The 24,495-nt window shown below is 37.9% G+C and overlaps 1 protein-coding gene across 1 annotated transcript in view; it reads right to left on the bottom strand.

Annotated features, from left to right (window-relative positions):
- The window catches only part of LOC149422101 (uncharacterized), a 592,400-nt gene that overhangs the window by 240,227 nt on the left and 327,678 nt on the right, over nucleotides 1-24,495 (bottom strand). Inside the window, exon 8 of the mRNA XM_089633082.1 lies at nucleotides 11,134-11,346. Within this exon, the coding sequence (XP_089489208.1) occupies nucleotides 11,134-11,346 (213 nt within the window). The remainder of the gene's footprint in view (nucleotides 1-11,133; nucleotides 11,347-24,495) is intronic.

The raw sequence follows: 24,495 nt of genomic DNA, 5'->3' as shown, positions 1-24,495 counted from the left end.
TTCACGGCCGAAGCGGAAAAGATGAAAAAGGCAGTCATCAAGGGCCTGCCGCTCGTCGAAGTGGAAGACATCGCGGCGGATCTGGAATCGCAGGGATTCCCAGCAGTGAAGGTGGTCAAGATGACCGCCTCAATTGAATATCCTATATACTTAGCGCACTTCAATAAGGAAGTCAACATGGGACAGCTGCGCGCGGCCGTCAAATACCTGTGCCACTGCCGAATTCGACTCCAGAAGCACAGGAGCAACCATTTACAGCACGGCACCCAGTGCTACAGGTGCCAAGACTTCGGGCATGGGTCCCGAAACTGCTCGCACACAGCAAGGTGCGTAAAATGCTTACTGGAGCATGCTTCGGCAGAATGCCCCAAGAAGACAAGAGATGAGCCCGCCGCATGCTGCAACTGCTCAGGCCCGCATCCCGCCAACTACAGAGGCTGCCCCAAGCGGGTAGCGTACGTCGCCTCAATACAGCAGCGACCTGCCAGAAGGGCCCAACGACCGCCGGCAGAACAGAACCCGAGCAGGCCACCTCCTCAGCCGAGGACGGATGGACGCACATGGGCCAACGTAGCCGGAGGCACCGCCCCCGCCCAACAGCAGCGCGAGCCCGTGCCGCCCCCACAGCCCCGACCTCAGCCCCGCCCACAGCAGGAGCACGTGCGCGCGCCCGACTCCTCAGAGGACAACCTGGATTTGATGGCCCTGCTCCAAGGACTCCTGAGGATGCGATCACGGCTCGCCCGCTGCACAACAACAGCAGACAAGCTCGTCATACTGATAGAGCTCCTAGACACCCTCGATGCCTAATACCGAGACGGTGAAAGTCCTCGTATGGAACGCATTTAGCGTGCGCAACAAGACAGACGAACTGCTCGCTTTGGCAAACGAATTACACACCGACATTATTCTCCTATCAGAATCTCACTTGAATCCAAGCGTACCGCTGAGAGTGCAAGGTTTCGAGATTTATCGTGACGACCGACAAGGAAGATCAGGCGGAGGAACCGCAATATTCGTTCGGCAATCTATGACGTCCACAAGAATCCCCACTCCGAAGTTGAAGTACGCCGAAGCCACGATTATCGAAGTCACCATAGAGGGTAGAGCGCACACCATCATCTCCGTATACTGCACCCAACATAACCTAGTGAGAGAAGATCTCAATAAATTGCTCAATCTGGGACCGATTGTTGTGATGGGAGGCGACTTGAACGCCAAACACAACTATTGGAATAACTACAGAGGAAATGCGAACGGAAATACGCTCTTTACACACATGCAGACAAATACCTATTCGATAATGGCGCCCGACAGACCTACGTACTACTCGCAACGATCTAGATATCCGAGTACACTGGACATAGTACTCGAGAAAAATGTCAAGACAATATCTCCACTGCGCACACTAGACGAACTGTCTTCGGACCACCTGCCCGTGAGCTTTACTATAGGCGGCACAACTTCAAGGACCCCCAGAAAACAGCGCAATTACAAGGATGCGAACTGGGAAGGATTCAAAAAAGAAGTCAACGAACGAATTCATCTCACTTCGGGAACTCTGCGCACGCCACAAGAAATCGACGCAGCTACAAGCACTCTCACAGAGATTCTTCAAACAGCACAAGACACACACATTCCTCTCAAAGAAATACATTCATACACGATCAAGCTTCCCGAACACGTTTTATCGCTCATCAAGGACAAAAATCGCCTGCGACGCATGTACCACCGCACGCGTGACGAATACTTCAAGACAGCGTACAACTGCCTGCAGAGGGAAATCAAGACCGAAATCGCAGAACTCAAGCGCGAACTTTGGGACAAAAAAGTTGCGTCGCTCACGCCGAAGGATAATTCCCTATGGAAAATGGCGAGCGCGCTGAGACATAAAGATTACACAATTCCCCCGCTACAGAAATTGAACGGCCCCGGGACGGCGCTTTCGCTACAAGAAAAAGCTGAAACACTCGCCGACGGGTTCGAGAGAGCTTACGCCGCTACAGACGGCCTTTCCGACCCGGCTACGGACCGGATCGTAGCTGACTCTCTACGAGATTTGAACGAAGCGGAGCAGACAAACGCTGAAGATATTCATTTCACAACGCCGAGCGAGATTGCGGTCACAATCAAGCGACTCAGAACGAACAAGGCGCCGGGAAGCGATCAAATACACAACATTCTACTCAAACATCTTCCTCAAAAAGCCATCATCTACACAACAAAATTGTTCAATGCCTGCCTCATGACCGGGCATTTCCCCCAGATTTGGAAATCGGCGACCGTGCTGCCTTTCGCAAAGCCGAATAAAGATAGAACGCAACCGACAAGTTACCGGCCGATTAGCCTATTATCTACGCTGAGCAAGGTATTTGAACAAATTATACTCAACAGGCTTGTACCACACCACGACGACAACAAGACTTTGCCAGACGAGCAGTTCGGCTTCAGAAAGAGGCACTCCACGACCCATCAACTCACCAGAGTAGCGGAATTTATCGCAAGAAAATTTAACGAACATCGCTTCACCGCCGCTGCGCTCATCGACCTAGAGAAGGCATTCGACACCGTATGGATTGACGGGCTCGTGCATAAGCTGCACCGCACTAACACGCCCATATACCTAACGAGACTGATACAGGAATACCTAAAGAATAGATCGTTCAGAGTGTTCATAAGGAACGTGCTATCTTCAATGCGTGAGATTCCAAAAGGCGTGCCGCAAGGAAGTTTACTGGGACCATTTCTCTTCATTCTATTCACCTACGACATCCCCCGAGACGAGAGATGCAATCTGTCTATCTACGCAGATGACGTCAAACTATACGTTTCTTCGCTGAAAGCGAACATGGCCGCGATTTACCTACAGAGAGCGCTCGACGCGCTCGTAGAGTATTACAAGAAATGGCGCCTGAAACTGAACGAGGCGAAAACCGAAGCCATCATGTTTACGAGAAAACGTATAAATAGAAAACCTGACTTCAACATCGAAATGGGAGGACACAGCATTGAATGGAAAGATGAAGTTACATATCTCGGCCTGACCATGGACTCCCGCCTCAACTGGAAATCTCACCAAGCGAAAATGCACGCGCGCACGCGACAAGCGATCGGCATGATGAAGCCAATTTTCAATAGACGGAGTCCGCTACTTCCCAAAACCAAACTCCTCATCTACTACTCGCTCATTCGTCCGGTACTCTCTTATGCGATTCCCGTATGGAGCAGCATCTCACACACAGACCACAAGAATCTACAGACACTTCAAAATCTCTGCATTAAAATCACATACAACACGAGACTCAGAACAAACTTGAAGAGATTACACGAACGAGAACAAATTCCAACTCTATACGAATTCACACACAGACTGACTGAACGCTTTTACAAATCACTCACACTTAGTAAAAATCAACTAATACGAGACATAGGACAATACAATGCTCCGAGCGACCTGACATTCAGATACACACATAGACTACCAAAACACATCCTCATGGACCATGACCACATATGGCACATACCAGAACTAGACGCGGACGAATAGCGAGCAGTAGGTATTTCCTAAACTCCCGACCTTCTTCCCAAATATATAATGTTTATATATCTATTTATATATTTATATAATATTTTATAATTTGTATGTATATGTATGTTTATTTTCTATCTTCCCATAAGTATATATTAACATAAAAACAGACACACACACACACATCTCAAAAATGCAGGACATCATATACCGATGTTACTGAAGGCCGCAAACGTTTCAAGTTGACGTTCGGCCGCTCCTTCCTGGGTAAGGTTTTCTGCGATTTTCCTTACTCCCAACGGCAAATGCGGAAGGACTCCAACAAAAGGGCGCAGCCAAAATTTCCCTCCCATTCCCAACACAACACAAACAGACACGTATGTAGTATATGGCCGCTGTAGGTCGCCGCTGGTGCTGATGCTGGATGATGATACATGCAATTTTAGTAGGGTTTTTAGGTAACAAATTTTTTCCCTACCGAGAAAATACAAGGCCTCTAAGTCTATAAAAGCCAGGTAATATTTGAATAAACCCATATGAGGTAAAAATTGTGAGGCGCATATGACGCCGTTCTATTTGTATAAAGAACATTAACTTTAAATTCAGTAAATTTAAATGATTCACCACTTCATGGAATATAAGAATCTAGAAAATGAAAAAAAAAAAAAAAAAATGCGTTATATATGCGGCTGTATCGCACTGCGCGCCGTTTGACCGGTAAGGGTTTATTCTAAAATTTATAGGTATTTGAAATAGTAGAAAGTTAACTAAGAAGCGAATTGTAAAAAACTAAAAATTCAATAAAATTGTGTAAAAACTAAATATAAATTTCCATCGTGTTATTATTATTATATATTTTTTATTATTTATGATAATTCATGGGTAAGCATCGTAATTCAAAAACATATATTAATATATTATGAAGGCCATAATTAATAATAAGAAAGTTATTTTCATTTTTACTTTGAAATAAATTTTAAAAATTCTTGATGGGATTCGAGCAATTGAACGAAAGCTTTGGCTCGTTACATTAAAAGTTAGTTCGTTTGAAATAACCACTTTTATTTTATCTTAACGCTTTCTAAAAATGAATTCCCTCCTGGTCACTCCAGATGACTGCATCCATTTGCTAAATGCAAACCCTTCAAGTGATCTCTTTGTTCATTTGATTAAAGATAAAGCGCTAAGCACTGTCAGTTAGTTAGCAGCCTCTCATGGGAAAGCAATACTTTTATTTCATGATTTGCAAAGGTGCTTCGCGTGATTTTTCAGAATTTAAGTCATCAAAACTCTAACGTTTCAGATAAACCAACATCCAGTACAGGTCTAAAGAAAGTGATTCCTGTCTCATAATCTTCGAATAACGATTCCTGTGGAAATTCAGTGGCAGACGATGCGCAATTTGATTCAGGGCTGTTATGAATAATATCATCAGCCACGAAAGTACACCGATACATAAATTAATGCTTAACAATAAAAAATAAAATATTTGAATAACGTTAACTTACATAAAACTTTTTACACTATTGAGTGCAACAATGTGTGCTATTTACAGTGGGGATAAATTCTGTAAGGTTTAAATTCATCAGGTAGCATTTCTATGTATAGATATTCTTAATTTTATCTTTGGTAATTAACATGTTCACAATAAGTAACTTGAGTCAAAATTAAAAAAATAAATTATCCACATTCAAACATAAACGCTGGTATTTTTTTTAAAGTTCGTTTTCATGGTTAAATTAATTCTCCAAGTTTAATCGCAATCCGAGCGGTAAGAAGCAGGAGGGTGCGTGACGTCATCCGTCTTCTGAACGTCCTGTGGTTAGTGCATTTCGGATGGAGATTTTTTTCTTTAGTAAGGAATTCCAGTAATTTTTTTTCAATGTTTACTGTCTAACTAAATTAACCCAGCAGGCCTCGGAAGGACACTGCTAGCCACAAACATCATATTCCTTTAATGCCTCTGAAGGAGAGATCTGACCGGGGCGTCCATTCATTATAAAAGTATTTTAATCTTTTTTCTATAATGCGTAGTGATTTGTTCGTCATTGGAAAGATACATAATTATTATTTTCAGTTTGTATCAAATATTTATGGGCCTCTGTCTATAATAGCTAGGCAAAATTTTAAACACCCATCATATGAGGTAAAAATTGTGAGGAGCTATGATGCCGTTCTCCATTCGTATAAAGAATAGTAACTTTAAATTCAATAAATTGGCAAATAAGTCGTGGCAAATAAGAATATACGAAATCAAAAAAATTATGCCTTCATTTTTACCGCTTTGATTTTAACAAAATTTTCTAAAATGTCAGGAGATTAACATAAGTTTGATCAAGATTAATCAAGTTAATAAAGATTAATCAAGAATTAATGTAAGTTTAAACAATCTATAATACTAAAAAGAAACACAAATCAACTTAAAAACTCATATGAACATTCCTAACTACATAATTTGTGATTTAATTTGTTTAATACTAGGTAGGAATTTGTTTTATAAATATACAGATAAAAAATCAAACCTTCTTTGCCCACTTAGGTATATTTACCATTTCTATTCGCTTTGCTCTGGTTTAATGATTGTGACTTTTTTGAGAATGATGAAGCAGAATTTTAAAAATTTCTATTGTTTTTTGGGAACCTTTAAAGTGACCCTATCGATGCATTTCTGAGTTTCACTGCAAAGTCTCGCTTTATTATTCTATATAGTATACAATAATTTTATTCCAGTGGGAGAATTATACAAATAAAATACAAGTTCCTACTGTCAACTTACACAAAAAATTACAACTTGTAAGGCAAAGCGATTTACAGCCAGGAGAGAAGTGGATGACTCTCAATGTCATTTTTGTTTAAAGTAATTATGTAACTCAAATTGTAGCTCTTGTCATTGTAATTCTTTGTTCATTATTACAACCTTTCAAGTATCCATTTTCTCTCTAATAAATTTTATTAAAAACTTAAATTAATGTTATTATTATCCACCTATGACGGAAAATGTCAGAAATTTTTGAAATTATTTAGACACAGAGTGAGGGAATTCCTAACGCCGTACCCTCAGTGGAACTTTATACAAATGTATTTGCGATGTTATTTATTAGTTCTATTCTCTTACATACATTTTAATTAATAAGTACTAGTTACACAAAAAAAAAATCATTGTATGTTTGGGTTAGCGATTGTGACTTGTGAACAACTTGCTAGGAGAACCTGTGCTGAGGTGTTCGCATGTTTTGGGAACAGTCGTATTGGTGGCCGAGTAACGGATAAAATAACAACTCAACACACTTCTAAAAAGTGATATAAAGTCATGAAAAGTGATGTTACAAAAACCAAGTTGAATAGGTTACGTCGGTTAGTTTTTCGTAGATTTAATGACTAAATCACTTTGAGTGTTGAATTGTCATTGTGTTGAGTTATCATGGAACCGTATCCGATATGTAAAAGTTGTCTCAATAAGTGTGCATACCCACACAGTTGTGACGGATTTTTCCACACAGTTGTGAGTGTGGAAACATTATAAGGGAGGCTCATCCCTCATTGGTGGCACATGTGAATAATGCTCTGTTCCCACTGGGAGTCAAAAAGCTCTCGGCTTCTTTTTCTAACAAAAAGCCGCGTTCGAAGGAGGCAAAAACTGCAGCTGCCTTCCCCCCGTGAGGATTGTATACACTGTCAGATTCTGTTCTAAATCATGGTTTTATTTGCATCGCACTAAAAGCACCCCGTTATTAGAAATGTAATATTAATTAAGCATAGGGTTATCTTTCTGAAAACCCTCGTTCCCCACTCTAGATGTCCTTTCAGTTCGGGAATTTTTGAGATAAAAAGTTAACCACCTCGAGAAGGTTCGATTCTGGGGTAATTCCAACCCGGTCAGTTTCAACATCTCAAAAACCCAATCGTGTCGGAATTCTGCAAAGATGGAGATCAAAGATAAGGACTCCATTGAAATGCTTGGTGAGTAAGTATATTAGACCGGCTCAAGTATCGGGGCTCTGTAGAAGCTTGACGTCTTCTATAGGGCTAGTAGATTCTTTAACAGTAACCAGCTGCTAAACTTAAACAAACCTAAAGTACGCCCAACAAATGAATATGGAAGCCACCTCTGGGCTGGAGCCCCACAATACATGATAAACCTACTGGATTCGTAGCAAAGTAAGGCAGTCCGTCTAGTTGATAATCCGTTGTTAACAGACCGATTGCCATCTCTAATGCACATATGCAATGTGGGCGATGCTGAGTCTATTCTACGGGTATTTTAACGTAGCCTGCTCTAACGTGCTAGCAGGATTGATATCCGGTGCACCGATACACGTGGGTTAAACTCGACGTACACGAGCGAAACACCCGTTCACAGTTAATGTTGTCTTCATGAGAACGGACCGCTTCTTCGACTCGTTTTTGTGCGAGACAACTCGTATGTGGAACGAGTTATCGGCATCTATTTTTCCTTGTTCATATAATTTGAGCCTCGCAACGCTGCCCAACCGGGTGGTGACTTAGCTCCCTTGCCTTTACACTGTACAGACAAGGGCGCTCTTGTGAGGTGTCACATAAAAATAAAAATAATCAAAAGAAGAATAAATTGCCCACAGAATTTTTGAAAATTTCCAATTTTTTTAATCATCCTCCACATACAAATTCACGGAAAAAATACATGTCCATCAGAAACATGTCGTATTTAAAAAATATATTTTTTCTTTTGGTTCGTACCTAGCGTTCTAGCCTTCATAGACTGCTCTCCACTGCTTCCAACGATCTACGTAAGTAGCGAAATGATTTGCTTTTTTATAACGTCTTAATGAAAATTTTCCAGACAAAATAAATAAGGCAAACTTAATTTGTTAGATAAAATGGTATACTTAAATGACGTAAATTTAAAATATATTTATATTTTTTTAATTATTTATTAACTGCTCCCAACCGTCTGTAACCAGTGAGTAAGGCTGAAGGTAGTGAGATGGTAAAAGAGATGGAAAACAGAATGATTAAAAAGTAGCTGACTATTCAGATTTGGTCACTAAACACAACAAAAGTAATTTCAAGCACCGTTTCAACTGTGTATGGTGATTTTTTTTACCAAGGTGATATTGAGAGTATCTTCCACTCTGGAACAAGCCACAAATAATATATAAATTAAAAATTTAATTACATAATTGTGATACAACACAATTGATTAATTAAAAACAGCAATAAACTATTTGAATCTTTCTTACTATAAAAACTTAACATGGCAGTAATCAAAGTGAAGACACCATTTCTTCACGGATTCATTTCTGGATGATCAATACTAACAAATCTTATGATTTATCAACACCATCTATTCAAAACTTTTAAGGAACGTTCTCAAACTGATACAGTGTACACGTACACAGACTTTAGCAAGGCATTTGATAAATTTTAATTAAAAAACTGAAAGCTCTAGGTATTTCCGGTTCAAAAGTTACTTGTCATCCAGAAAAAGTTTACTTAAAATTTTAGATTACATTTCTAAGCACTTTGAAGCTTCCAGTGGAGTTCCACAGGGTTCTCACTTGAGAGGTAAATTATTATTTTATCTTTTTACCAACGATATTTTAACAATATTTTGAAGAAGTTAACATACTCTTGTTTACCGATGACTTCAAGATTTTCAAAACGATTACCTCCATAGATGATTGTAATACTCTTCAATGTAATCGCGATCGCTTACTGGAGTGGTGTAATTATAATGAACTTATTGAAATATTGATAAATGTCAATTTATATCATTCTCTCGAAATAGTTATTATGTCTCATTATAGCATTAACAATGTTCCTCTTAAATATGTCTCATATCAAAGATCTAGGTATCTTTTTTGATGAAAACTTAACATTTTTACCACACATCAAGTAACAAATAAAGATATGAAATGTTTTTGATTTATTTTGAAAACAAAGTAAAAGATTTTACGTTAAGCTATTCTTTTAAGATTCTCTTCACTAAATTGGTAAGAAGTAATTTTGAAAATAATTCAACTATCTGGTCCCCATACTATAAAGTAAATCAAATTAAAATTGAGAGAATTCAATGCAAAATTTTAAGGTTTACCAATTTCAAACTATTCATACCCACTGACCAAATTAACTACGTTAATTTAATGAAATTAATTTACTAAACAGACTTATCTTGCAGAAAAACCATGAGCGATTTGGTACTTTTATTTAAATTAGTTAATGGCTTAATGGATGCACCTGACTTAAGCAAACTAATAACGTTCCGAGTGCCAAATTGTAACACGAGACCTCCTGGGGTATTTTTTGTTCATTCATCTAAAAGCTACTATTTTATTAATTCCCTGGTGCAACGACTGCATAGTCTTGGAAATAAATTCAGTTACCTTGATATTTACATTTATTCCATACTCAAATTTAAATCAGAAATTTTGTTTCTATAGCATACGAGTATATTATATAATTTGTAACTAACTTTTTAATGTAAATATTTATGTAATTTCCTTTTTTTCTTTTATGCTGATTTTTGTTATTTACTCCAGGCAGGTATTAATACATTTTTCTTATATCGTTTGTGTAGTTTTTGTATTGATGTGAATTTTTATTATTATTATTTTATTTTCTTTCCTTTATTCGTAAAATATATTTGTATACAGTTTTTTACATGCTTTTTCACTACCACACTAGAAACATACCCGTATTATGGTATTATTAATATTATTATTTTGTTTATTTGGGTGCAATATGTAATATAACAATTTTAAACTTGTTTATTATTTTTAACTTGCCCCAACGGGCGTAAATGAATAAATAAATTTAAAAAAATTGTATTAGCACGAATGTAAACAGTGTAAGTACATAACAGTTAGATAAACAAATAAAGATGAAGCTATAAAGCAACATTTCTATTTCAAATGGAGGCATCTTACCAGGGCGATACTAAGAGTATTGCTATCAGTATCAAGAGAATAGAGATATCACCGATAGATGATGGATTGAGGCAATATAAGACTAATAACGGGGGTTTGCTCGACGCTCACAATTTAAATATTTCTGTTGAACGTATTACTAAAATGTCAAAAGTATCTAGAGGGATCCCTACGGATGTCAGTTATTTATATTTAAGATTAATAAAACGGGACATTAACATTAAAATGTTTTAAGTAAAACGGTTGGAAAATTTTATAAAACTATATTCAACTATGAATAATATTAGCGGTATACACCACATTTTATTTTTCTAGACGATTAATTACTAACTTCCCGGGGGATTCTTCGAGAAAAAGTTGAGATTTTAATAATACGTTCATCGGAAATAATTAAAATAAGTCCCATGGAAAGATCGATTTGCTAGGCCTGCTAGGGCAAAGTCGACCGTAAGTCCATCCATTACGCCGGCCGCGTGCCGAATATTGTTTTTACACGACTTCATCGCTTATATCGTTAGGGTTCTCCCCGCTTTATTTTAGAGATTTGGTAGGGAAAATTCAACCACGGGTCTCTTCAATACACCAGAGCCGCGCGTTGCATATTTTTGGGCACGACTTTTTCACTTACGTTAAGATTCTTGTTAATTTAAAGTTTTAAGCTCTGGTTTCTCGTCTTAAGGATTATGTAGGACAGCTTACCGTCAGCGAGCGGCCTCTCGCAGACGTAGAAGTTGGGTGCTTTGCAGTCGCGGTCGTTCCAGCGGTGGCTGTCGGCCAGGGAGGGCGGCGCGGGCGGGGCGGGGGGCGGCGGGCTGTACGCCCTGCGAAGCTCCACGCAGTCCTGGGCGGATAACCCATCGTCGTTGGGTTGCCGGTTGTAGCCGCCGTGCGCCGCCCATCCGGGGAACCAATCTGCAACACACACAACACACTCGTTATGCACACTTAGTAATCATAGTACATAACTGCCCTGCAGTCGCGTGCAACGTTCCTTCAACAAGGGTGGGCTGTATTTTTTAGGCTTTGCTTTTATTTTATTTAAATTAATCAGAAACAAAGTTCCGGAATAAAAGTTATCCAAAATTGAGCCGTAAGAAAAATATCTCATCTACCATAGAATACACATGTCAAAGATATATACTTACTTGCACAATTACTTCTTTTTACGATTCTGCCAAAACATAACATCACAACTGCCATTCTACAACAAAATCTACACTACTCACACACAACACCAAACCTGCCTGCAATTCCGATATACAGCATCACAACACATCGACACTTCTCTCACACAACACCAAACCTGCCTGGAATTCCGATATAAAGCATCACAAAACATCGACACTACTCACACACAACACCAAACCTGCCTGCAATTCCAATATACAGCATCACAAAACATCGACACTACTCACACACAACACCAAACCTGCCTGCAATTCCAATATACAGCATCACAAAACATCGACACTACTCACACACAACACCAAACCTGCCTGCAATTCCAATATACAGCATCACAAAACATCGACACTACTCACACACAACACCAAACCTGCCTGCAATTCCAATATACAGCATCACAAAACATCGACACTACTCACACACAACACCAAACCTGCCTGCAATTCCGACACACAGCAGCACGAAACATGATCACAAAATCAATTACACTTATCTTCATTTACCCACACTAAATTTGGAGTTCTTTAGAATACATCTTATGTAGGTAATACGAAGCATTAACTAGTAATCTAAAACTTTCATTACTAATATATATATTGGCAAAACCTCTAAAAAGATATTTCCTCATCAGCTTTATTAATAGTGACACAATATTTCTTTGGAACTCTCTAACTTCTGTGTATCCTTTTTAATGTATTTGTGAAATATTTTTCAATTAACTGTGTTAAGTCTGTCTAGTCTATTATAAAATCCATGTACGCTCTTCAAACTCCCTTTTAAATTCGTATTCATCTATAAAAATAATTTCCTTTTAGCTCCCGTAATGAATTTTAAACTCATTAGTAATAATTTACGTTTTTTTAACTTTTCCGACTTTTCCACACACTTTTCCACGAATGATCATCTACTTAATCAACATTATGCAAGAGCATTATGTAAGCAAAATAAATACAAAACAATACAAGAACAACCCGTCAACTCACCAGAGATCAAATGGGAAAATAATTCACCGACTCCAGATATTTTCATATCAGCGGGTTCGGCTCGGTAGAACTCAACATAAATATTTAAAAAATCTTTCGTAATCCTGCATCTATTTAAAATGACTGATTTTGCCTTTTTATATTTATAAATTTTTTGATAGATCTAATACGCCTAAATTTTTAATGAGAGAGCTATGTATAATGCCAGTAGCCGAAATAACACATGGAAATATTTTTATATTTTGAGAATGCCAAATTCTTTTAATCTCATTTCCTAAATCTGTGTATTTTATTATTTTTTCATTAACATATTTTTGAATATTACAGGAATTTATAAATATTATCGTTATTATTTTATTATATTTTATCACTTAAATAAAAAATATGTATTAACGGATTATACAAAACATATAACACGAAAAGAGAAAAAAAGGACCTACGGAAAAGGAAAAGTATATGAAAGAAACAAAGACAAAAATAGGACCTAATATAACATAGGCCTTAGACGTAAGACAGTAGTTATAGGCCTTAGTCGTACGTAAGTCATAGAGGTAAGTCACTGGTTTTAAGTCAGTAGTTCTAGTATTAACTATTTAAGAAATATATTTGTACAGCACCCTTGTGGTGATTTTTCGTGAAAACGGCGCTATATAAATTAGCCAAATATTATTATTATTATTATTATTGTACTACACATTAGAGAGAATATTCAAGTCAAATAAAGGGTTTGGTAGAGTCCATGATTTCGACACAATAAAATATACGAATTTTCACTAAAGTAGTCTAAAACAAATTTATATATTTTTATTGTAAATACCAATTTCGGTTGTGCGTGCGTCCTTACTGTGAGTGGGAAGGAGACGAGGAAGAGGAAGGTTGGTAAGTACCTGGCTATACAGATCTGGTAACCAAATAAGGGCTAAAATACTTATGGGCAACTTTTCAAGCCAATGAAGAATAAATACTTTTTTTTCAAGGCAATGTGGAAGATAGTTTCTCAATGGACCAGATTATGAAAATTTGATTCTGATATAAGCGCACTTGTTCCTCCACGGAGATAAACGAAGACAGAATGATTCATGAAATTAATAGTTGTGAAATTTTAATCAAATAAATAACTTTGTATACATTGCTAACATATGGTTAGACCGGGAATCGAACCTGGTTATTAAATTGGCTAAGCTCAGATAAAATGGTAGAGCAGGCGACTCGTGTACTATCAGGGGCGGGCAGCTTCTTTGGTCATCAGGCTCGTCCATCGGTTAGGAGGTCAAAGGGTAGGTTTAACACACAATAATAACACATGGGTAGTAAGGCACAAGGTATATTAAATGTCTCGAGAAATACAGGTTGACATAGATCTCCCTACTAACTCTCTCTACTAATTTATGACGACCGGATCAAGCGTGGATTCTACATGAATTTACGAGAATTGAACACAAGAAAAGGGGATAGGTTGAAAGCTTACGATTCGTCTTGAGGAGTGGTATGGGGCATCATGTTGAGCCAGACGTTCCCGCGCTCACAGGCGGCGGGACAGTTGAGGCAGAGATATGCACTCGGGGTTTTACACGGGAACGGGACTCCATTGAGTTAGCTCGAGCCGTAATAGTAAACATGATTGTAAGTCGATTAGCGAAATGCCTCTAGTTTGGAAACTGTTACGAGATCGCGTTCGTTATTGCGTAATTTATGCAAGTCATTGGCGGGTAGATCGTTTCCGCGAGCGACCATGCGGTCAAGGCCGAGGTCGGAGCTAGACTGTCGGAGCGCGGCGAGGCGATTAGCTTGTGGCCGCGGCGCTGCGTGTGGTCTGTGCCGGTCACGTATTTTGACCATCTGGCGGCGTGTTCGACACACGCGGTGAGGGGAAGTTGGGGCAACCATGCCCTATTTAACAATAGGGAGACTGTATTACGTAACACATTCCCCCTCCGCCAGTAAAAGGCGACGTGGTAATGAAGCTTTAGGCGCTAAAAATCCTCTTCATCTTGTCGTGAGGTGAGTAGAGAGAGAAAAAAAGTTGATTTACAAAAAAAGAAGAAAGAGTACATGGTTATGCAATGATGAAAAGACAACATACAAGGTTATGCAGTGATGAAAAGACAAACATACAAGGTTATGCAGTGATGAAAAGACAAACATACAAGGTTATGCAGTGATGAAAAGACAACAACCTGACTCTAAAATTTCATTGGTCTGTAAGCTAAGTTTGAAGAGCGTAGTGTTCGTTGAGTACCAAGTAGACGTAATTTCACTGAAGTTATTTAAGTTACACTTTCACTGTAACTTGACCCATTTGAGATTGCACTCAAGTATCACTAGGGCCATAGAAATTGAACTGTGCTTCTTGGTTGTGGTTGAGAGATGGTGATGCTGAGGGCCGGAAGTGTCCGGGTTCTGATGTTGTACCAGCGTGAATTCCATTATGCTGATGTGGTGGGGCAGTGGTTGTCAAGGTGAAATGAAGTTGGTAAAGACATGGAGTAATACCAGTAAGTTGATTGATGATTGATGCGTGTGATGGCTATTATGTTGAGTTTGCGCATCGGCAAGTGGTTGATTTGTACAATGGCCCGTAGTTGATTGTACGACGGCAAGTAGTTGATCTGTACAAATGGCAAGTAGTTAATTTGTACAAACGGTAGGTAGTTGATTGCACAATGGCAAGTGGTTGATTTGTACAAACGGCAGGTAGTTGATTGCACAATGGCAAGTGGTTGATTGCACAACGGCAAATAGTTGATTGCACAACGGCAAGTGGTCGGTTGCACAACGGCAAATGGTTGATTTGTACAAACGGCAGGTAGTTGATTGCAGGAACATAACTAACCTTGAGCTGGCATGCTCTGAGGTTGGTTCTTTTGAATGTGGTTTGAATGATGAGATAACTTGATTTGCAACTGCACGCACGACTCACACCTAATTTGGGTGCGGTCGGGTGTTTTTTGGTACGCAGAGATTGGAGAGAAGTGAGTGATGGAAGTGAAGGCGGCAAAGAAGTGAAGCTCAGCTTGCAGGTGATGAGGAGGGCTGCTGGTCTTCTTTTTAATCCGGGGACAGGTTATTATTATAGTCAAAATTCTTGAAGTTTACCTGCCTGGTAGACCAATGATGAAAAACGTTTGGAGAGAAACAAATTGTGTTCAAGAGAAAAGACAAAAAGACAAAAAACGTTGTTGGTTAGAGAGGAGAGAGTAGAGAGAGATCTATTATGCTGACTATACCATGAGTATCCCGAGATTGGGGAGACAAAAACTATCACGACTGGCGTGAGGTTACCTATTTGATTTACAAGGTAGGTAGGTGGTTGTACCGTAGTAACACCAAGTTTCTGAAAGAAGTTGGCCTTCCATGGCCGGTGTTAGCGCATGAGCGATAACAACTTACGACTTTCAAAATTACAAGAAATGTGTTGATTACCTAGGAATGGGGTGAAAAAAAGGAAGTTTTTTGAAGCAAATTTCATGGATAAAGATTGTCTTATAGACAGACGATACGCTATGTGCGTAGGGTACACCTTCCAGATTCATGAAATTAACCTCAAAGATAATGAGGGATGAGAAAAAAAATGGCGTTGAGCGAGAAGGTCTGCTGGTGATGGAGCTGATTCTCCGTTCGATCTCTTTCAGAGAACGAAATATGGTCAACCAGCAGATTTCCTAGCTTTTACAAATGTACAAGAGTTTGATGGAAGGGTGAAGGATGGAGGGTTTGAGTAGCGAAAATTGATAGTGACTGAGCTAATTCTCAATTCGATCTCCATGTGAGGACGAAATATATCAACCAGCAAATTTCCTAACTCTTTACACATATACATGATTTAAGAACAAAAATTCTCACTACAGTGAAGGACATTTCCCTCGGTGCTATGAGTTATACAAAAGGGTCCCAATTAAGGGCGACAAGTCAGGGTAAAATGATCTACGTCCGGTAGAACAAGTACATAGTGTCAACTTATTTAAAGAAAACAACAACAAGATATTGTATCGTTCGCACGAATCATGGTAAATATTATAACGTTTCCACGTCTCATGTAGAAATTGAACGAATTACGAAAGAACCCTAGTATTGAAAGGACGGTACAACATAGATATTTATAACCATTTATGGAACAAATTATCTCTTTGGCCACAGTGTATGTGAGCCAGTAAAAAAGTAATTATAACGAACTTCTCGTATCACGGTAGATATTATAACATTCTCATGTATAGTGTTAGATTTTATAACGATCCCTCGTCTCATGGTGGATATTGTAACATTCTCATGTATCATGAAAATAACATATCAACGTTCAATAATAAAAAAAGTACCATTTCAATACCGGAAAAAAAGATACATACACAATGTCAAAAACAATAAAGTAGTGGCTATTGGTATTATCAAAAATGACGATGGCATAACCTTTGGTTGGGTTTATGCGTTTAGTTGGCAATAATACAAGACATATGCCTAAGGATGTCTTACACAAGACACACAGTATAGCAGAAGAGACCTATTTGGTTTTACTAACTCTTTGCTTACAATATGTTGAGATGGCATAACCCTTGGTTGGGTTTATGCTTTAAGTTGGCAATAATACAAAACATATGCCTATAAGGATGTCTTAAACAAGACACACATATAGCAAAAGAGACCTAATCGGTTTTACTTACTTTTTGCTTACAAAAAAGGTTTGTAGTGATTATTTAAGACCTTTTAGGGTTTTACTTACTTAAAATGACCAAACACAAAACGGGGAACACACTTGGTGTTGCCAAAATTGCCACAAACACGAATGTTGTGAACTTTATGTTACAAGTAGATACAAGAGGCACCTAGAGACACAGGATGACTTAATATAAGTGACCTGGCTCGGTGTATTTGACAAGGCAAATTAATGTCATTTAAGTCAAAATATAGTACATAATATAACAAATTGGGGTCAGAAAGTTGAGATCTTAAGATTTTACATACTCAATGTGACCGAAAGGTGTTATGTATGATACATTGTTATTGATGAGGAGGACAAAACGGCGTTTGTTCTCCTTTACAACAACCTTTTTTTTTTAGAATTGACGTGTCAATATCAAATTCTGAAAAAACAACAAATTAGAGCAAATGGGAATGTTGAGCGCCATTCAATTTTTTAGACAAAACTGAAAAAACTTTAAAAAAAGGTAATTGTAACTTTTATTTGTTACACCTATGTAAACTTGAATCAAATGACGATACCAAACTGGAATTTACACACGCATTATGATTACAAGTTACAGGGGTAGAAAAATTCACCTCAATTGGGTGTATGTTGCAAAGGGTCATTGTTATAAGTACGATGGAACCCATTGGAACAAATGTGACGAACAAATGTGAAAGAACAATGTGAAAAACAATGTGAATAACAGAGAACATGAGGGAGTTAAAAAAAAAATTTACATACAATGTTGTACGTGACTTTTGTGGTAGTTATGACAAAAAATAGTTATGTATTTAGTGTCGTAAGTGTCAGAATGGTGACGACTGACAACTGATGTCCAGGGTCATGACTCCGGGAGCATCAATCGTTTTGGAGGTGGAAAAAGTCTCTTGACTGGAATGATCAGTTCCAGAGAAGAATATGTACAAAATGTGAGTACAATTTATATACATTACACGGTGAGGTGTGACAAAGAAACAAAAATAACAAAAGGTTTATACAAAAGAGCATAGTAGTACATGTATGGGTGAGAAATGATTAAAAGCCACAGTTGACACTTCTGTGTTTTTAGAAAAAATGAGAAGGTTACCTTGCAGAGGTCAAAATGCGAGTTTTTATATGAAACTAACGCGATAAGACATGCTGTTTGTCTGCACGAGGGCCAAATCTTGTGGGACAAAGGTAGAGCCAAAAGTTTGTTAGCTATGTGTGTGTGACCTAGTGAAGGTGATGTCCAATGTGTCTACGCTTCCTAGTTTGACAATATCTTTCACGTGGTAGTTACCGATGTGTTTACCAGAGGCGTCCGATAGGGTATACACTACATCTGAGATTTTTCTCAGCACTTTTGCTTTAACAAAGCGAGGAGCCAGTTTTGCAGAGAAGTACAAAGCACCTTGTGAGAGTGTGTTGTTGCGTCTCCAAACTGTGTCGTTTTCCTTAAAGGTAACATGTTTCCTGCGTAGATTGTATCTGTTTGCACTCTTTTGTGGGCAAGTATCAACGCATCTGTGACTTCGCTGTAAATAGCGGAAAGTTCTTCAAGACGGTGAGCGTAGTTCTCTGATGGGTTATCAGTAGAAAGGGAAGATGATGGGAGGCTAGCGTCCCAATGCAAGGATCCATGTACAATTTGTTCCATACCATGTTTCAGGAAGAAAGGGGTGTATCTAGTAGTGAGGTTCACCGTATTGTTTAGTGCAGCTTGAATTTTTTCCAGATTTTTGCACCATGTTCGTTGATCTTTGTCAACCAGGATTGCCAGAGCCGTGTTGATGGTCTGGTTGTAACGCTCTACTGTATTATTTTGAGGCGTGTAAAGTGTATTATAGAAAATATCCTTTATGCCGTATTTGGCCAGAAATTCCTTGAATTCCAGAGCTATGAATTGTTTTCCGTTGTCGCAAATGATGGTGCGCGGAGTGCCGTAGGGGATAAAAATGTTTTTTTCTAACAAGTTTATGATTGCAGATGCTGTGGCTCTTTTTAATGGGAAGATCCAACAGAACTTGGTGAATATATCCACTATGCTAAGTATATGCATGTTTCCGGCGTAGCTTCTGGGGAAGGGGCCGATGAGATCCATAGAGAGTGATTGTAGTGGCCTGTCCGCTCGTTTGGGGTTATTCATGAGACCAGATGGGGGTGCAGTACTATGTTTGTATGCTTTGCAAATGTCGCATTTAGAGATATAGTTGCGAACTTGTTTAAGCAGGCCTGGCCAGTAATACCTTAAGGCTATTTTCTTATAGGTTTTGAAAGTTCCTGGGTGTATGGATCCGGGGCCGCTGTGATTGTCGATGATAATTTTTTGTGTGTCCTCTGAGGGAATGACTAGCTTCCAAGCATAGTCTTCGAGTATAGACAGTGGTGGTTTAATTTCTGTGCAAGCAGGTATGTTTGTGTCGGAGATTGTTATACTGCCGGGTTGAAATTGCAGTCTCCTAATATATTTCCTGTTGTAGAATGTTGCGTACCTAATCAGGACGTTTTTGGTTTTGTTGAAAGGAGAAATATTCCTGTCTTTTAATTCCTTTTCTAAACTTTGAGTACTTTGAGAGCAGATGTTGGCTATTATGCCTAAGGTGTTGTTTCGAGGATTCATTTTGTGGAAGTTGATTTAGACTTTGTGAGAAGAAAAAGAATTGTCTGAGTGTGTGGCTGGTTGTTTTTCAAAAAAAAATACCAGGGGTTTGCTTGTGATGGTTGGTGGAGAATTTTGTGAAATTTTTCAAAGTCCCAGTATGGAAAAAAAATGGCCAGCGGTTTCCTTGTGTTTTTGATGGAAAAGTCCCTGAGATTGTGCGTTTTTGAAAAATTTCCGAAAAATTTCCAAAGTTCCAATTATGGAAAAAAAAAAATGGCCAGCGGTTTCCTTGTGTTTTTGATGGAAAAGTCCCTGAGATGTGTGTTTTGAAAAAAAATTTCCGAAAAAATTTCAAAGTCCTAGATGAGTGAAGAAAATTTTTTGAAAAAAATTTCCAAGTCTTTGATTTGTGAAAACAAAACGGCCAGGGGTTTCCTTGCAATTTTAGTGGAAAAGTCCCTGAGATTGTGCGTTTTGAAAAATTTCCGAAAAATTTCCAAAGTTTCAATTATGGAAAAAAAAATGGCCAGCGGTTTCCTTGTGTTTTTGATGGAAAAGTCCCTGAGATGTGCGTTTTTGAAAAATTTCCGAAAAATTTCCAAAGTTTCAATTATGGAAAAAAAAATGGCCAGCGGTTTCCTTGTGTTTTTGATGGAAAAGTCCCTGAGATGTGTGTTTTGAAAAAAAATTTCCGAAAAAATTTCAAAGTCCTAGATGAGTGAAGAATATTTTTGAAAAAAATTTCTTCCGAAAAAAACAAAAATTCAAAGTGCAGATTTCGAGAGAGTATTGTTTGTTTTTTCAACAATTATTGGAGGGTTTGTTTGTGATTCGTGACAAATTGTGTGAATTTAAGCAGAACCAGTGTTTGGTTATTTACTCGTAAAATTCCCTTTCCCTTGGACAATCGACAGGCCATTGCGGAGAAGCGCCGAGAGTCCGGGTTTACGTCAATTGCGAATCTCAATTATATGTAAAGGGTAAGTCGGCTTTCAAGACTTTTCTTTCAAAAAGGATACTCTACCCACCTTTATTACATATAAAGCGGAATTATCAAATGACAGAAGGGCGTTAGTTTTCCTTGTCTATGTATTTTGCAGAACGATGCTGGCTTATGGCTCCACTAACAAGGAATTTATTTTGTATCATGAACAAGATTTGAAACTGTTGAATTGTATTTTTATTGTGGCTCATTCTCTCTAATAGTTGCACTTGGAAAGTAAACCATTGTGGTTTTGGATCACTATGTGATGTTTGAGATGTACGAAAAGAAGTAAACGTCGATTGCGCACTTTGTGATAGAATACCGGTACTTAAAATTTGTCGAGTGACGGTTCGTAAAACTTGTAATTTAACACCGAATGGCTTTAATGTGACACAGTTGTTTTAGATTTGACGCGATGGTTTGTAGAACAGCTATGATTTATTGGAAGAAAACATTGTTATTCAAAGGTTAATACAAAACAAGGCATGAAAACAGAGTGAAGGAGTACAAGATTATTTCCAATTTGACCTCCCGATGGACGATTAATTACCAAAAAAAACCCACGTTGCGCCAGTGCTAACATATGGTACCCGGGAATCGAACCTGGTTATTAAATTGGCTAAGCTCAGATAAAATGGTAGAGCAGGCGACTCGTGTACTATCAGGGGCGGGCAGCTTCTTTGGTCATCAGGCTCGCCCATCGGTTAGGAGGTCGAAGGGTAGGTTTATCACATAATAATAACACATGGGTAGTAAGGCACAAGGTATATTAAATGTCTCGAGAAATACAGGTTGACATAGATCTCCCTACTAACTCTCTCTACTAATTTATGACGACCGGATCAAGCGTGGATTCTACATGAATTTACGAGAATTGAACACAAGAAAAGGGGATAGGTTGAAAGCTTACGATTCGTCTTGAGGAGTGGTATGGGGCATCATGTTGAGCCAGACGTTCCCGCGCTCACAGGCGGCGGGACAGTTGAGGCAGAGATATGCACTCGGGGTTTTACACGGGAACGGGACTCCATTGAGTTAGCTCGAGCCGTAATAGTAAACATGATTGTAAGTCGATTAGCGAAATGCCTCTAGTTTGGAAACTGTTACGAGATCGCGTTCGTTATTGCTTAATTTATGCAAGTCATTGGCGGGTAGATCGTTTCCGCGAGCGACCATGCGGTCAAGGCCGAGGTCGGAGCTAGACTGTCGGAGCGCGGCGAGGCGATTAGCTTGTGGCCGCGGCGCTGCGTGTGGTCTGTGCCGGTCACGTATTTTGACCATCTGGCGGCGTGTTCGACACACGCGGTGAGGGGAAGTTGGGGCAACCATGCCCTATTTAACAATAGGGAGACTGTATTACGTAACAACATCACTATTTTATCAAAGGAATCTGTATAAAAATATACATATTATACGTTCATCACTCATCAATAGCACTGTTATTGTTAAATTTTATTCTCTGCTTTTGTGTAAACCGTTTATTCTTTATTTCATATTATGTAATTAATTTTTTTTAAAGGAACACAACAGGAAATTTTATTTTAAGTTTATTATAGTTAAGCGCACTTGAAGTGAAACAACACAAAACTGCGCTATATAAATGTTATGTTATTATTATTATTATCACCCATTAGTTTTGAAATAAGTCGATTCTTTTGATTAAGTGGTCGTTTATACGAAGTTATTTATTTTATGTAAATTAAAATGACGTCTTATTGTAATTTTGTAATTATTGAAGAAATAATCATGTTGATTTTATGCGGCTGTGTTACTTATGTTATTGTAATTACTTTCAAACAGAATTATACTCGGTGTCCGGGATAAAGAACACAAACTTCGGGAGGTGATTCTACATGATAGTACAAGTAAAAAGGAAAATAATTTTTTACGAATTTCAACGTTTTAAGGTACAAAAGTAGAATTGTTTTAAAGAAAAAAACAATGTGTCGGAAAAAACAAGGGATTTTAAAAAAAGTTATTTTTTCTTTTTTACTTCCACCATCATGTAGAATCACCTCCAGAAGTTTGTGCACTTTACCCCCGGATACCTTGTATAGAAGAAGCTTTCATGGAATTCCCAGATTTAACGATACTTTCCAAGATGTTAACATTCTTTTACTGTTTTTAATACCCGGCTTCGCTCGATATTCGTATTCGGGGATAAAAAGGTACTTTTCATTTTCCCCCATTTTATTTCAGTGAAAACCCCGAAAATACAAATCAGACACGCGGTCTGACCATATTTTAAAACTCTAATCTCGAAATGTTTTTCTTTAGCGAAATATTGTATGATATATGTATAAAAAAAGAATAAAAAAAAGAAAACAGACCATATTTGGAATATCTTTTTCCTTAACTTATTTTGAGGTTTTATCCATCAATGAAATAAATCACATATATCATTGAAGAAAAAGTTGAAACATACACAATAAATAAAATTTAAATGGGTGGCTGCCAAAAATATGGGAAAAATTAGTTGCAAGCTGATATTGTTAATTTTGAATATGAAATAAGATATTTACAAATGTAACGTTTAATAAATTGGTTCCAATGATCGAGTGGTTAAGACGCCTCTCCCGGTAAGACAAGAGATCCCGGGTTCAATTCCTAGTTTGGACCGTTATCTTTTTATTTTTCTGTTTCTTCTTCAAAAACATATTCAGATTTATATCTTCATTTAATCTTCGTGATTAAATTTATTGAAAATAAATCGATTTGTCTAGAGGCACTTATTTGTCTGTTATTATGTTTATTAATTTTCACTATACGTTTATCCTAACGAAGAAACCAAAAGAGTCGATACAGAATGCCGATTGTTTTGATTAAATAGTTGTGTACACCAAGTAATTTACTCATATTAATTATTTTTGCATGCATATTGATTTTTCAAAGGATTATGTCTCTGATAAAAATGGCGTTACATACTATAAAATAATATTAGCGATGGCATAAAAATTCTACTGACAAAAGGTGTCCATTTTTCATGGTGCCGACCAAGTTTGTAATGAGATTTTTAGTTTTATAGTTAAGTTTCTGTCTTCATACACACGTAAGTACAGTTTAAGGGTTTAGTGTCTGTCTTCGTACACACGTAAGTACAGTTTTATAATTTAGTGTCTGTCTTCGTACACACTTAAGTTCAGTTGTATAGTTTATTGTCTGTCTTCACACACACGTAAGTGAAGTTTTATAGTTTAGTATCTGTCTTCACACACACGTAAGTACAGTTTTATAGTTTTGTGTCTGTCTTCATACACATATATACACGTAAGTACAATTAATTTATTTTAATAATTCTAAAATATATTTTGTTTTGTAGGAAAATCAGTGCATTTTAGAGGTAAAACAATATAATAGAATCGGTCAGGACATACTATATCAACTTACCCAAATAAAAAATAAAATTTTCATTGACGTTAGTATAAAACTCATATGCCAATTCTAAGAAGTATTGAAAAATATTATGTGTGTATTTCTGTGCTTGTTTCGTTACCTATCTCGTAAATGTCGTTGCGGCCAAAATTGAGTAAATAATTGAATTTCGTTTATCACACGCACGCACACTTATAGGGTGAACTTGATAAACGATGATGGAAGAATTTGTAGGTTGAAATACGGTAGTGAAAAAATAATCAATATCAACTAT

Source organism: Hesperophylax consimilis, chromosome 7 (assembly GCF_061612785.1).
Source record: "Hesperophylax consimilis isolate HC1 chromosome 7, BYU_Hcon_1.0, whole genome shotgun sequence".
In the NCBI taxonomy this organism is placed as follows: domain Eukaryota; kingdom Metazoa; phylum Arthropoda; class Insecta; order Trichoptera; family Limnephilidae; genus Hesperophylax; species Hesperophylax consimilis.
This window is presented reverse-complemented; position numbering and strand designations above follow the sequence as displayed.